Source organism: Podarcis raffonei, chromosome 13, assembly GCF_027172205.1.
Source record: "Podarcis raffonei isolate rPodRaf1 chromosome 13, rPodRaf1.pri, whole genome shotgun sequence".
Taxonomy (NCBI): Eukaryota; Metazoa; Chordata; class Lepidosauria; order Squamata; family Lacertidae; genus Podarcis; species Podarcis raffonei.
Genome location: NC_070614.1, coordinates 1034312 through 1047665, shown reverse-complemented (window position 1 = coordinate 1047665; position 13354 = coordinate 1034312). Strand labels below are relative to the sequence as shown.

The following is a 13354-nucleotide window of genomic DNA, read 5'->3' as shown; positions in this document are numbered from 1 at the left end:
AAGGACTAAAGAGTTCAGTGGTCAGGGCATCTGCCTTGCAAGCAGAAGGTCCCAGGCGCCATCTCCCCTGGGGTGTCCTGGGGAGTCTTGGAAAGGACTCCCTGCCTGAAACCCCAAAGAATTGGTGTGGATAATGCTGAGCTCGAGAGACCGCTAGTTGGACTCTGCAGAAAGCAGCTTCCTCTCTTCTGACTTCCAGGTTCACCAGAGGAGCCTTTGCCAACCTGGTGCCCTCCAGATGTTTGGGACGGCATCTTCCTTCAAGCCCAGCCAGCAGGGCCATGGTTCTGTCATCCTGCAGCTGTGCTGGATGGGGCCGATGGAGGGCGCCAGGGTGGTCCAGTCTGCTCTAGCAAAACATGCCAAAAAGAGCACATCAAGAATATTTGCTCTCCCCCACCTCCCCGCCCTGGATCAAGTATGGCCTTTGAAAATGGGTGGAAACCTTATTCCAAGGCCAAGCTTTAAGGGGAAGGTGGGGGGGGTAGGGAGGCAGGAAACAGCCCCACAGCCCTTCTCTCTTTTCTTACCCAGCTGCTCAGCAATACTGGCATAGGTGGCATCAATCCTCCTCATGGTCTTCAGCAGCTCCTTCCTCCGGAATTTGATTTCCACGGTGCCTTCAGCTTCTAAGATGCCCCCCCTGGAAAGCAAAGCCATCTTGCAGAAACAGAGACCAGAGGCTTACAGGAGCTGCCCAAATTAGGGCTCTTGCACTCTTTCCAGCCAGACATCCGTGCGGCTTTTAAGTACACGTTGGTGGAGATGTTCAGCCAGGCTCCATGGACAGGATCACTTTGGATCAGAGACTGGGCCCTTGGGGGGGGGGCTCCAGATGTTAAGACCATAAGAACCCAAGAAGAGTCTGGTTCAGGCCAAAGGCAGCTCATCCAGTCCAGCATGCTGTTCTCACAGGGGCCAACCATAAGCCCAATACGGGAAACCCGCCAGCAGGATCTGAGCACAAGAGCAACCCTCCCCTCTTGCAGTTTCCAGCAACTGGCATTCAGAAACATGGCTGCCTCACACAGCACATAATTAGACTATGGAACTCCCTGCCACAGGAGGCAATGATGGCCACCAACTTGGATTGCTTTAAAAGAGGGCTGGACAAATTCACAGAGGAGAGGGCTGTCAGTGGCTACTCGCCACAATGGCTATTATTTGCCTCCATGGCTGGAAGAAGCTTCTGAATGCCAGTTTCTTGAAGCCGTCCTGGGGGAGAGGGCTCTTTCACTCGGGTGCTGCTGGCCAGTTTCTCCTTGGGGCCTCTGGTTGGCCCCTGTGAGAACAGGATGCTGGCCTGGATGGGCCCTTGGCCTGACCCAGCAGCAGGGCTCTTCTGATGTTCTGACGACAAGACTGTCTAACGGGAGAGCGCCTCCCTCAGCACTCACCTGCTCTCTTTGTCTGCATACAGCTCCATGTGAAGAGGATTGATAGTTGGATCAATCACCACCCAGGAGCCCCCGCGGAGCTCGGCATGGGGAGGGATGTAGACGAGGGCCGGCTGCTTGAATTGCCGAAGGCTGTCCACAATATACGCCCCGAACTTCAGCACCTGATCATACATGTCTGCAAGGAGGGCAGGAGTCAAGGCCAGCTCCAGGGCCGAGGGAGCAAGTAACATCACTGGGTGATTTTTTTTAAATTAAACTTATTTGCCACTCTTTTAAGCAAAGTAACGTGAAACGATTGACAACAATAATTAAAGAACATTTACATTAAAACCAGCATAAAACAAGGCAAAGAAATCTAAAACACATGGCTATTTTAAAAGGCAGGATTAAAAGATCCCACCCACTAAACGAGGCCATGGGTGATTAACAGCCAAAGGCTTGGCAGAAAAGAAATGTTTCTGCCTGGTGCCTAAAGGTATATAATGAAGGTGCCAAGGAAGCCTCCCTGGGAAGAGCATTTCACATGCGGGGGGACACCACTGAAAAGGCCCCGTTCTCAGGTTGCTGCCTTCCTGTCCTCCTATGGAGGTGGCACATGAAGAAGGGCCTCAGGTCATACTCAGCTCATACAAGGAGAGGTGCGTAAGTTACCTTTCATCCCACCAGAGAATCCTCTCCAGTTGGCAAAAATCAAAAGTGGAAGGCGTTCACGGTCAAAGTCTCTGATAGCCTGGGCTGTTTTAAAGGCTGAATCCGGAAACCAAACCTGTCCAGCTTGCTGGATTATCTAGGAAGGAGGGAACAGAAGAGGTTGTGTGTAGGGGGGGGGGGGACCCTTCAAAACCAAAAACTTAGTAAAAAGGAAAGCACAGGTAAAAATTTCAGATCCTGGTGACAGCAGCCAGCAGGTTGAGGGGCCAGGGGCTAATGGGGGGGGGGGGGTTACCAAAAGTTTGTTGTTGTTGTTTTGCCATTTTCAAACGAACATTCGGGCCAAAGCTTCCCCCCCCCCGACACAGTGCCCATGTTTCAAGGGATGTGTCACAGCAGAAGAGGAGCCATGTGGCCTGCTGACTTTTTACACAATGAATGTAGAGGTCACCAAAACAACAAGGCAGCTTGAGAAGAACAATACAGGTTCATGGGAAAGATAAAATCAGCAATGGTACAGGAATGCAAATGACTCTAGTGCTCCCAACCTTGGCTTCTGATTCTGGGTTTGCTGGATCAGCTGGCACCGCCAACTCCACTGTTCGGGTCTCCACTGCGATCACACCCACCGGGATCCCTCCCAGCCTGCAAAGAATCCGAAGGAGGGAAAAGAGCTGCATGTGGACTCCATGCAAAACAAATGAAAAACTATTTAAAGGCTCCAAGAGCATTTCAATGATCATAAGGACTAGGAATCCTATTTATGCAAAAGGCAGAAAGCAGAGATTTTCATTCTGATGAATTCTGCACCAGGCATTAAATGGCCTGGGTGCTGTGACAAGGGCAGGAGTGTAGCCCACCCCAGTAACTGATCAGGCAGCCATGGGGGGCACCTTTAAGAATGTGCCAGCCCCCTCCTCTCCCCAACTGCCTCTAGTAAGAGGGAAGATTCGGCCAATACCTGGCTCTGCCAACCACCACCGTTTGGGCCCAGGGCTGCATTATCTCCATGAAAGAGCCGTGGTCAAAGAAGCCGCTTTGCCAGGATCCCTTCACAGCTGCACAATAAAGGAACGGAGGGGAAAGACGCTGAGAAAAGTCTGACTGTGACCTTCCAAAGCCACAACCTCTTCATATATGCTGCGTTCACTATATGCAAAGCTGGGGAAATGTCGTAGCAGCAGGGAACAAGGGAGAAGACCCCTGGTAAATGCAGTCCCAGGCTCAAAGAGCCTCGACTGCCACAGTGAGCTGCAGTTAGTGCAGCAGAATGCTGCAGCCTGATAGCTGACAGGCTCATCCACTTACAACACCTTGTGCTCCAAGATCGGCACTAGCCATTGATTTGCTGCCAGGTGTTAATATTACTACTATTAGTACATAGAGCCCTTAACAACTTGGGACCAGTATAACCTGTGAGGAGAAGGCAGGCAACAGCTGTCTGGCAGATTGCTTATGCAGCTCACCTCCATCTTCAGCTTTTTTTTTCCTTTTAAAAAAACTTTCACAGTGGAGTTTATGATCTTTTGCTTTCCCTTGCATTTTTACTCCACATATTTGATCCACATCTTATAATTATGCAATTCACAATGCTTTTGGTTTTATACTGTATTTTGGGCTGTCAGATCCTGAGAGCCCAGGGCCCAATCCTGAGACCTTGGGGCAGCCTCTGGTGATATCATTGGGGGCTGGAGCCCAGTGGTGCCCTTAGGCATGACACATTAAGCATTAACCATAGTCGCCAAGAGCATGTCGTCCAAATAAAAAACATGAAGTCTACAAATGAACAAATACGTCACTGGATGGAAATTCCTCCGCACACAGAGTGTTCATGCAGCTTTTTGCTTGTCCTGCCATTTCCCCCTGGGAAGAACTTCAGTCTTTACAGCTGAAACAGTGCAAATATCAGTGGGGTTTTCCATGGACTGACATTTGCTCTGACTCGGTTGTGAAGGGAAGGTTTGCCTGGGGTAAGCAGCAGGTCAAATGGAAAACGGCTCAGACCTGTTTTTTTAGGCAGGGGACAAGCAGAACCATTGATGAGCCTTGAGCCTTGGAGATGGAGGCTAATTGGGAGAGGGGAAGGGGACAGATCTTCCAGAGAGTCTATGCAATAACCTGCAACCAGCTCCTGCCAGGCTGAAGCTCGTAAGCTTCAAGCATAGCCTATTATTATTAGTAATGACAACAACAACAATGTCACTTGGAGAGGGCCACACAAACCTAGAGACTTCAGGTCAGCCCTGGAAGTCTGGCAAACAAATTGTAGATTTGCCTTGATGACACTGACCAGGAGGAAATGTCAATGAAGAAAATTCCAGGTCAGAAACAATTCCCCTGCTATTACATTGCAAACCCCCCCCCCCCCGCTTTCAGTTCCATACCTCCAAAAGCATTGCAGAATTCTTGCAGCTGGGTTAGAGCCTGTACTTACTGGGATGAGGTCTCCCTGCCAGCATCCACCGGGGATCATAAGGGGCTTTGGAAGGGACAAAGTCAATTTCTCTGTCAATGGGGTCACTTGTGGTGGTGATAGGCAAAGGGCTACGATTGTCCTACAAGAAGAAACTTCTCTTAAACGAGCTTTAAACAAAACGAGAGCCCTGAGAAGATGATCAAGAAAGGAAGAAATTAGGGCTGCTTATCTCTGAGAATGTGAACAGCATCTTATAGAATCAAAGCCTCATAAAATTGTTGGAAGGGACCCTCTTTCTTCCTCAAAGGGGATGGCAAAGGGGGCCTTGGGGAGGGGGCAGGCCATCTGTGCCCACGGAGAGGGTGGTCAGCAATATCCCATGGCCCCAGTGAATGCCCTTCCTGGAATCATAGGGTCACATCCTCAACCCGTCAATTAAACCTACATAAATCTGCCCTCCGGTTTATGAGAGAAGCAGGACAGAGAATTCTAAGATGGTGGCCATCAACTACAGTCATACCTCGGAAGTCGAACGGAATCCATTCCGGAAGTCCATTCGACTTCCAAAACGTTCGGAAATGAAACCTGCCGCCAACCGGAACCCGCCGAACCCACCTCAGACATTTGGGTTCCAAAGAATGTTCGCAAACCAGAATCCTCATTTCTGGGTTTGTGGCATTCAGGAGCCAAAATGTTTGACTCACAAGGTGTTTGATTTCTGAGGTATGACTGTACTGGATTTTTATTTATTTATTGGTAATTCCCTCAAAAAAAATTTTTTTAATCATTATTTTTTTATTTTACGTCTGCTGCCCAGTTAAGATAGGAGAAAACTTTTTCAATCAATTAACATACTTTATTGTAAGAATTTATTTATGGATAGGTTTTGTTTTCACAAGGAAGAAAACAAGAACATGACAATAATAAATAAATAAATGAATGAAACAAACAAACAAACATTGAACCCCTGGTGTTTATCACCCCTATTAGGATAAATGATAATTATGAGGTGGGATGACTAGAGAGGAATTGTGAGGATTGTCAAAGCTCTGTTGCCCTCAACCTACCTTTGGCATAAATGTAAGCCACTGCAGAATAGTGTAGACGCCTTCAAAATCGTCTGGAACTGTTACATGGGAAACGCCATTATTGTGCATGATCTGCACCCCTCCAAGCTGGTTGTTTGAAGTGTACACTTCACGGCCCAAGACCTGGTCCAAAAACACAACCCCAATCCAAGAAGAACATAAGAAGAACCCTACTGGATCAGGCCAATGGCGACCCATTGGCCCCAGCCTCCTGCTCTCACAGGGGCCAGCCAGATACCTGTGGGAAGCCAGCAAGCAGGACCTGAGCCCAGGGGCTGTCCCTCCCCGCCTGCCCCACTGGCCAGCAACCACCTTCCTCCAGGGGAAGCAGCAGGACAACAGGGGGTGTGGAGAAGCCCCATGTGTCATGAGAGGGAGAGAAGGACTTTTCTCTCTTCACTTTCCCCAGGCCAGGCATATTTCTGTAAACTTCCATTGTGTCGCCTCTCACTCGCCATCTCTCTAAACTAAGAGGTCCCAAATGCTGCAACACGTGTAGGACTGTGATGCAAATCACTTAGGGAGATGAAGTGACTTTCTTTTTACATCCCCAAAATATTTCATGGGCAGAGAGAGAAATTGTTCCGTCCTTTCCCACACCGCAGCTGCATGCAGCTGAGATGGTCTGGGAGCGGGTGGCTCCTTGGCCGAGAGGCAGACATGGCAAAATGAGAGCCATCCAGCTGAGAAGATGAAGAGAACTCCAGGGAGCTCTTTAGTGCTGCATGAGAACAAGCAAAAGGAAATGGAGTGCCAAGAAGGATCTGCGCAATGGAACATGGAGGAAGCTTAGGGAACACCGCCTGCTCACTACCTTATTCAGAGCTCCAGCTCCGGTCAGAATGATGTGGGAATTCTCCACCTGGATCACCCGCTGGCCCAGCCTCACCAGGTAAGCCCCAATTCCGATGGCACGGCAGGTCACCTGCAGGAGACAGAAAGAGCCCAGGGCTGCTTTGAGTCCCAGTCTGGGGGAAAGCAGTACATACATACATACATACATACATACATACATACATACCATGCTGATGGTGACAATTTCATCATAGGCAAGAGAAGACTCCCCAGCGATGGTGCCTGACGCTCTTAAGTTCTCCACGCCAAAGCCTTCTTCTTTGCCAATGATATCGGTGATGATGTACCTGCAGGAGGCCAAGGCGGCTGAAAGATGGAGCCAGGCAGGGCAGGACACCAAGAGTTCCTCCTCCCAGGAACGAGGGAAGCTGCCTGACAGCGAGGCAAAGCACTGGTCCATCTAGCCTGGCACTTGGTTGCCTTTCCATGACTAGTAGAGGCTCTCTGGGATTGTAGACATGGTTGTTGTTTCCCCCTGTCTCACCTGGAAATACCCTTGGGGGTTGAACACGGGACCTTCTGCAGGCAAGCCAAGACAGGGGGACACCATTGACTCACCTCGATTCGCCGGCTTCCTCCACGTGCTCACAGTGAACAGAGTTTGTGGAGCTGATCCTGGTGTACTCCTGCGGGGTCAGGTACAGATACTTGAAGCCCTTTGGAAAAAGATGGTGGAGCAACATCAGTTGGGGAAACTGGGGGCACCACTTTGAAATCAGTGCGACAGATGAGCCGGAGCACAAACCAGGTGAAAAATGAGGCCACTGCACTAGATGCCCTTACAGAAAGCAAAGCACCAGTTGAGAGCAGATAACTATTTGCCCCGTAATGCTTTGGCAGACCTCCCTGAAAACTTGCAAAGGGGGGGGGCTTTTGAAGTGAACTGAAGTGCCAAGAAGTTCTTGCACCCCACTCCACTTCAGCACAACCTTAGACTTGAAACTGGCAGGGTTTTTATTTGAAATCATGAGATTTTAAATTAGGTATTAGGAAGGAAATTTATTATGGCATAAGCTTTTCTTTTCTTTTTCTTTTTTTTTTTTGCAGACTCGAACCCACAGTGTCAGCTGAACATCCAATGAAGTGGATGCCATGATAAATCTGTTAGGCTTTAAGGTGCCTTTCTTGCAAGAGACTAACATGGTTGCCCCTCTGGAAGTCTCATGGATTAAGGGCATGATCCTGGGGAGGCTGTTGCAGTGCCCTCTGAGGCAGAGCATATTGAGGCTCAAAGCGATCAATGGCCTCCTCTTCTTCCTCCTCCTCTTCCTCCTCCTCCATGCATTTGTCCAACCTCCTTTAAAGTCATTCAGGTGGGTGGCCCTCATTACCTCCTATGCAAAAGAATTCCATCCTTTAACTATGTGCTGCATTAAAAAGGACTGGCTTCCTCTGAGTCCTAGCTTCCACTTCCAATGGCTGCTTTCTGCAAGGTGGAGATGGGATTGCAGCCCAGAGGAGAGGCTGCTGTCCCTTGAGGAGGAGACCCTCACACAGGGTTCTGCACACACTCAGAGAAGCTCCAGGAGACACGTGGATCTCACTGAGAACTGTACCTATCCACAACCCCCCCCCAACAAAATGTCTCAGGATTCTACCCTAGTGAAACTCTCTTTTTGGGGGGAGGGGGGATCTGCCAGGAAGCCACATACCTTGTATGGCTCTGCAGGGTCCACCCAGCCCACCTGGAACTTGTGCTTGATCTCATCAGCAAACCCAATGCGGGCCCCACTGTTGGCTGCAATGTAGATCCTGGGGATGCCTTCGCTGCGCGCCAGCTCTGAAGCGCGCAGGAAGAGGAGGTCTTCCTCCGGCCCAAACGACCCAATCTTGTAGGTGATGTCATTGCTAATGACCACAATGTCACGGCCTCGGGGGTACTCAGGGGTCTTCATCTTCATCTTGAAGGCCACCATCCCAATCTGGAAGGATATTGAGGAAGAAGGAGAGGTGAAGAAATTACCATCTGTATGTTCTGGAGGTTTTGTCCACAAAGCTGACACTGATTGCTTTCAAAGAATAGCAAGTGTTATGGTTATGGTTTAGTGAACAGCAAAAGCCAATGAGGTCATTTGTCTGAGAGCATTATCCAGCTTCCCCATCTCTCCTCAGTGGGCCTCCTATATACAGCCCTTGAGGGTTTAGCAACAGCCCCACAGCAGCGAAAATACTGGATCTAGAGAGCCAAGAGCCAGCTTCTCTGCCTGCGCCTTTGCCATAAGAACATATTAAGCTGGATAAGGCCAAAGCGGCCCATCCATCTAGTCCAGCCTCCTGTTCACACAGGGGCCAACCAGACAGCCCAAAGGGAAACCCTGCCAGCAGGACCTGAACGCCAGAGCTCTCTTCCCTCCTGTGGCTTCCAGCAAGTGGGATTCAGAAGCACTGCTGCCTCCGACCCTGGAGGCAGATAACAGCCCTTGTGGCTAGTAGGCCTCGATAGCCCCCTTCCCCAGGAATTTACCCAGTGCCATCACTGCCTCTGGTGGGAGTTTGTTCCATAGCTTCTCTCATGCTGCCTCTCACTTGCATTTTCTCTATACCTTTCCTCACACGGGAATTGCTCCAACTCCTTGATCATATTGGTTGTCCTTTTCTGAACCTTTTCTAACTGTACAATGTTCTCTTTGAGGGGAAGTGATCAGAACTGCACACAACATTCCAAATGCTCTTGCACCACCTATTGTTGTAGTGGTAACAGGGTGAGACTAGGGTTCAAATCCCCACTCAGGGTGACCTTGGGCCAGTCTGTGCCTCTCAACCCAACCTACCTCATAGGACTGTTGTGGGGATAAAATGAGAGAAAGAACCAGGTTTGTCACCTTGAGCTCCTTGGAAGAAAAGGTGGAATATAAAAGTAATCAATCAATCCAATGGCATTATGATGTTGGCAGTTTTCAGTTCCTTTCCTAGCAGGGGATTTGCCTTTTCCATGGCCCTACCTCATTTCCTCCAGGCAGCCTGTTCATCTGTACCAGCTGCCCCTGAGAATCCAGCACTAATTCTGTGTAGGTCAGGACGTCTGCAGGGTCTGCTTCCGTGGAACCCCACAATTTGAACAGAGCCTAAAGAGGAACCAACATGAGAGCCATGAGCAAAACAACAGAGTGCCACTCTTTCTTACTCCAGAAGATCCAGTGTGTCAAGGATTCCTGGCCCAGCTTCTGCAGTGGGGTGAGAATCCAGTGGCTTTCCAGCTTTGACTCGCCTTCCCAGCCAGAAGGACCAAGGAAGAAGGGAGAAGCCGTTTGGAAGCCTGGAGGCGACAGACTCCCCACTGCTGCTCTAAGGGCTGCAGTCAGACCAAAGCAGCGCTGCCTCCCCCCCCCGCCACCGCCATGTACTCCCGCAGTTGTGGAGAAACAGGGACTAGAGGGTTTTAAAAAATAAGTAATGTAAACCCCAAACACCTTTCTGACCAGAGCTAACTGTGGGATGGGGGCTGTGTGTGCAGCAGTGTGCACAATCCCTCTTCTGCTTTGTGAAGCCTCTGGGCTGAACTGGAGCCTGCTCTTCCCACTTACAAAGCATTTCCCTGATCCAACAGAAGGAGATGTGGGGGCCTCGTCCGCAGCTCACCTGCCGGAACATCTCAAGGAAGTCGTAGACGTAGGTGGTGCCAAGCGACTGGGCCTGAAAGCGCTTGGATTGAAGCAGGTCTTTGGTGACGTACGGAGTGTTGATGAGCATTCCGTGCAGAGGCCCTTGCTTGTCTCCATAGGAGTGGAACATGATCTAGTCCAGGAGGCAAAGCACAGCGTCAGGCCGCCTCCTCCTCACTCTTCCCCGCAGACTTCTACACTTGTGAAATCAAAGCTGTTCCAAACCTGGCAACAGAGTTTGTGAGGGGCAGAACTTGGCCACATTCGCTCCATACATTTAAAGTGCTATGATGCCACTTGAAACACCCCTGGCTGTCAGGAGATCCCCCATTCTCTCCACGGAGCCACAATTTCCCAGAGTGCTCTGGGAAGAGGGATTGTTAAACCACTCTGCAAACGGTAGCTCTTTGAGGGGAACAGGAGTCTCCTAACACCTCTCAGCACCCACAGTTCCCAGAATTCTTTGAGGGAAGCCATGTCTGTTTAAAGGGGTATCATAGCACTTTAAAGGTCTGCTGCGGAGGCGGCCCTTGTGTTCTGATTTCTGAAATTCCCATTTTTTAACTAACCTACAACTCAAACAGGAAACAGCTGGGGGATAGAAAAGGGAGCACTGACCATGTACCTATTCACTTCCCTCCCCAAAGTTACTTTTCTTAACGAGGCAACATTTCCTTCAGGCAAAGAAAAGGCTGTGAAATGCCGAGAGGCACTTAGAGTAGGAGGAGACAGAAGACGGGCCGGCAAGGATAGCAAGAGAGCAGCACTCCTCTGTCCTCTCACATTCCGTTCCAACATTTGCAAGCGCAAATTCCGTGGGGGCTGCAGAGACATCACCGAAGGCAGCCAGTGTCTATAAGGCCCAGTGGGAGCACCTGTGGCCATTCAGGTGGTGCTGGGCAATGACTCCCGCTCTCCCTGACTATTGGTTGCCCAAGGCAGATGGGAGTTGAGTCCAACAACCTCTGGAGAGCCACCAATGTCCTCCCTGCCTGGCCTCCTCTGAAGAGCAGCAGTTCTCCAGGGGTTCAGTCAGGTGCCCAGAGACCCTGGGGGTTGAACCAGGAGCCCTTGGCATGCAAAGCAGCTGCTCTGCCACTCAGCTAACAGAGCAAGGGAGGGAGATATCCCACTTTATACTATGTGGTCATGATTGGTGCAGAGAACAAAAATGCAAGAACAACGGAGTAGCGTACACAAACATTCCATCATCTCCGGCACGTGCAAGAAACCTACATTTCCCGTGCTGGGGTCGTTGACCTCCTTGTAGAGGCTGATATCCAGGTAGTAGCCCGACTCGTCTGTGAGAAAGAGGCGGATGGGGATGGCCTGGGCAGTTGGCGTCAGGCGGATGTTGATCTTCACTTCGGCTTGCAGGACCCGGAGTTTCCACAGACGGCTCCCGTAGCGCATCACCATGGAGCGCACCGATTCCTCAATCTGGGGGTGCCACCAACATAATCAGACTGATAATATTCTTTTAAGAATGTTAAGAATGCAGGGAGAGCCTGCTGGATCAGGCCCATGGCCCATCTGGTCGAGCATCCTGCTCTCACAGGGGCCAGCCAGATGCCCCAATGGGAAAGGAGCAAGCAGGATCTCCCCTCCTGCAGTTTCCAGCAACGGTCATTCAGAAGCATTGCAGATTAGAAAATACAGTGGAACTTCGGTTCCCAAATGCCTCCATTGTCGTACATTTCAATTCTTGAACACCAAAGACCCAGAAGTGAACGCTTCCGTTTTCAAACATTTTTCAGAACCCAAGCGTACGATGCGGCTTCCGCTGAGTGCAAGAAGCTCTTGCAACCAATGGGAAGTCACACCTCGGTTTTCAAACGTTTTGGAAGCTGAATGAGCTTCCAGAATGGATTTTCTTCAAGAACCGAGGTACCACGGTACTTTAACTAATAACACACAAACACAAAGGTGTGTCGGAAGACTGCTGCTGCTGCTGCTGCTGCTGCTGCTGCTGGTGGTGGGCTTCCCGGAAGAGGCGTCTGGTTGGCCACTGTGAGCAGCAGGGCGCTGGATGAGATGAGCCCCCTTTGGTCTGTCCCATCTGCAAGAGCCCTTCTTAGGTGTTTACCAGAAAGGGAAGCAAGCAAGGCTCAGACCTTGGAGGGGTCCATGACGACGGTGGGGACGAAGTTGAGGAAGATGTGGTTGCAGTCGGTGCGGACACTCGTGTTGCTGAAGGCCACTTCCAGCTCATCCATGGCCTCCAGGAGCAGCCGCTCACCCTCGTTCTGCAAGTATTCAAACGAGGCTTCCTGTCCCAGAGAGAGGGCAGAGGAAGCGCCACATCAGAGAGAGAAAGGAAAGACCCTCAAAGCAGAAAAGAAGAGGCTTCACAGCGCTATAAGGAGCCGGGCAGGAGCCTGGTTAAAATGCCTGCTTCCGGGCTGAGCTGACCTCAGCAGACGCTTCGCTCCTGGCCCCCCTTCCACTTCTTGCACCCCCCCCGACAGCTTCCCTTGGCTCAGCCCTGAGGCTTACCTTGGTGATCAAGTCCGAGTGTCTGACAATGGCACGGACAAAAAACCTGTAGTCTGTGACTTCAGCGCCTTCCTCCACCTTGGCAGCACCCAGGTAAAGGTGCATCTTGTGGTTGGCGCAAGGCACTGCTGTCAGGTCAAAGTTGCGCATGCGGTTCAGCTCCAGCTGGAAGGCCAACGCCGGCTCCAAGTGGCGGTAGATGCGGTCTTCGGCAAACTGCCAGAAAAGTGGGACAAGCACCTGTTGGTCTTGGCAGTGCGCAAGCTAAGCTAACTTCCACGTACAAAACCACCTGGGCCAACTCACCTTATCTCGTGCCCGGAATGTGAAGAACTTGGGAAATTCCCTCTGCAACGGAAAGCAAAAGTCACAAACGAGGAGAAGGAGAAGCCCCCTCCCCCCACTACAGAGAACTGGGCTCCTTCGGGAAGAAAAGTGGGATACAAGAACAACCGATAACAACATTCCTTTAGTGCCTTGTCTTCCTTTTAAAGAAAATAACCCACCAATCCTAAAAACCCCAAAATGAAATTCCATCACTTTCACTGACCTGCTGTGTTATCAAAAATGTGATTCTTCGGAGCCCACATTCAACAAGGATGTTGTTCTGTACGGAGAACAGACCAAGAAGAGAACAGAGGCAAAGGTGTGAGTGAGCCTAGGAGAAACTTCCCACAGACATGACACCCTCCAAGGGCAAAATAGCTGATCTTTCAGGGAACAGCAACACAAACCATCGGCTCAGACACCATCAATGTAGGCATGGCTTTGCCTTGAGCAGGAGCCGGCGTTGGCCTTGAGGATCTGCAGCTGGTGATGTAGTCGGGTTCATCATTCAATGTGCAC

The 13354-nt window shown here is 50.5% G+C and overlaps 1 protein-coding gene across 13 annotated transcripts in view; it reads right to left on the bottom strand.

Annotated features, from left to right (window-relative positions):
• ACACB (acetyl-CoA carboxylase beta) overlaps positions 1 to 13354 on the bottom strand; it is a 61061-nt gene that overhangs the window by 2469 nt on the left and 45238 nt on the right. For 6 of the 13 annotated variants that reach the window (XR_008327371.1, XM_053363284.1, XM_053363287.1 and 3 more), the window contains 18 exons: positions 13059 to 13115; positions 12815 to 12856; positions 12509 to 12724; positions 12127 to 12282; positions 11249 to 11452; positions 9990 to 10145; positions 9353 to 9475; positions 8063 to 8332; positions 6969 to 7066; positions 6577 to 6697; positions 6370 to 6480; positions 5535 to 5678; positions 4486 to 4606; positions 3013 to 3109; positions 2600 to 2696; positions 2052 to 2187; positions 1398 to 1575; positions 531 to 643 (listed from right to left, as the gene is read on the bottom strand). Coding sequence is in view for 11 of the 13 variants with exons in the window: in XM_053363284.1 (XP_053219259.1) it covers positions 531 to 643; positions 1398 to 1575; positions 2052 to 2187; positions 2600 to 2696; positions 3013 to 3109; positions 4486 to 4606; positions 5535 to 5678; positions 6370 to 6480; positions 6577 to 6697; positions 6969 to 7066; positions 8063 to 8332; positions 9353 to 9475; positions 9990 to 10145; positions 11249 to 11452; positions 12127 to 12282; positions 12509 to 12724; positions 12815 to 12856; positions 13059 to 13115 (2440 nt within the window). In the remaining 2 variants the exon portion in view is untranslated. Of the gene's footprint in view, positions 1 to 530; positions 644 to 1397; positions 1576 to 2051; positions 2188 to 2599; positions 2697 to 3012; positions 3110 to 4485; positions 4655 to 5534; positions 5679 to 6369; positions 6481 to 6576; positions 6698 to 6968; positions 7067 to 8062; positions 8333 to 9352; positions 9476 to 9934; positions 10146 to 11248; positions 11453 to 12098; positions 12283 to 12508; positions 12725 to 12814; positions 12857 to 13058; positions 13116 to 13354 lie in introns of those variants that run through there. The other 7 variants (XM_053363286.1, XR_008327372.1, XM_053363291.1 and 4 more) reach the window with 7 other exon arrangements.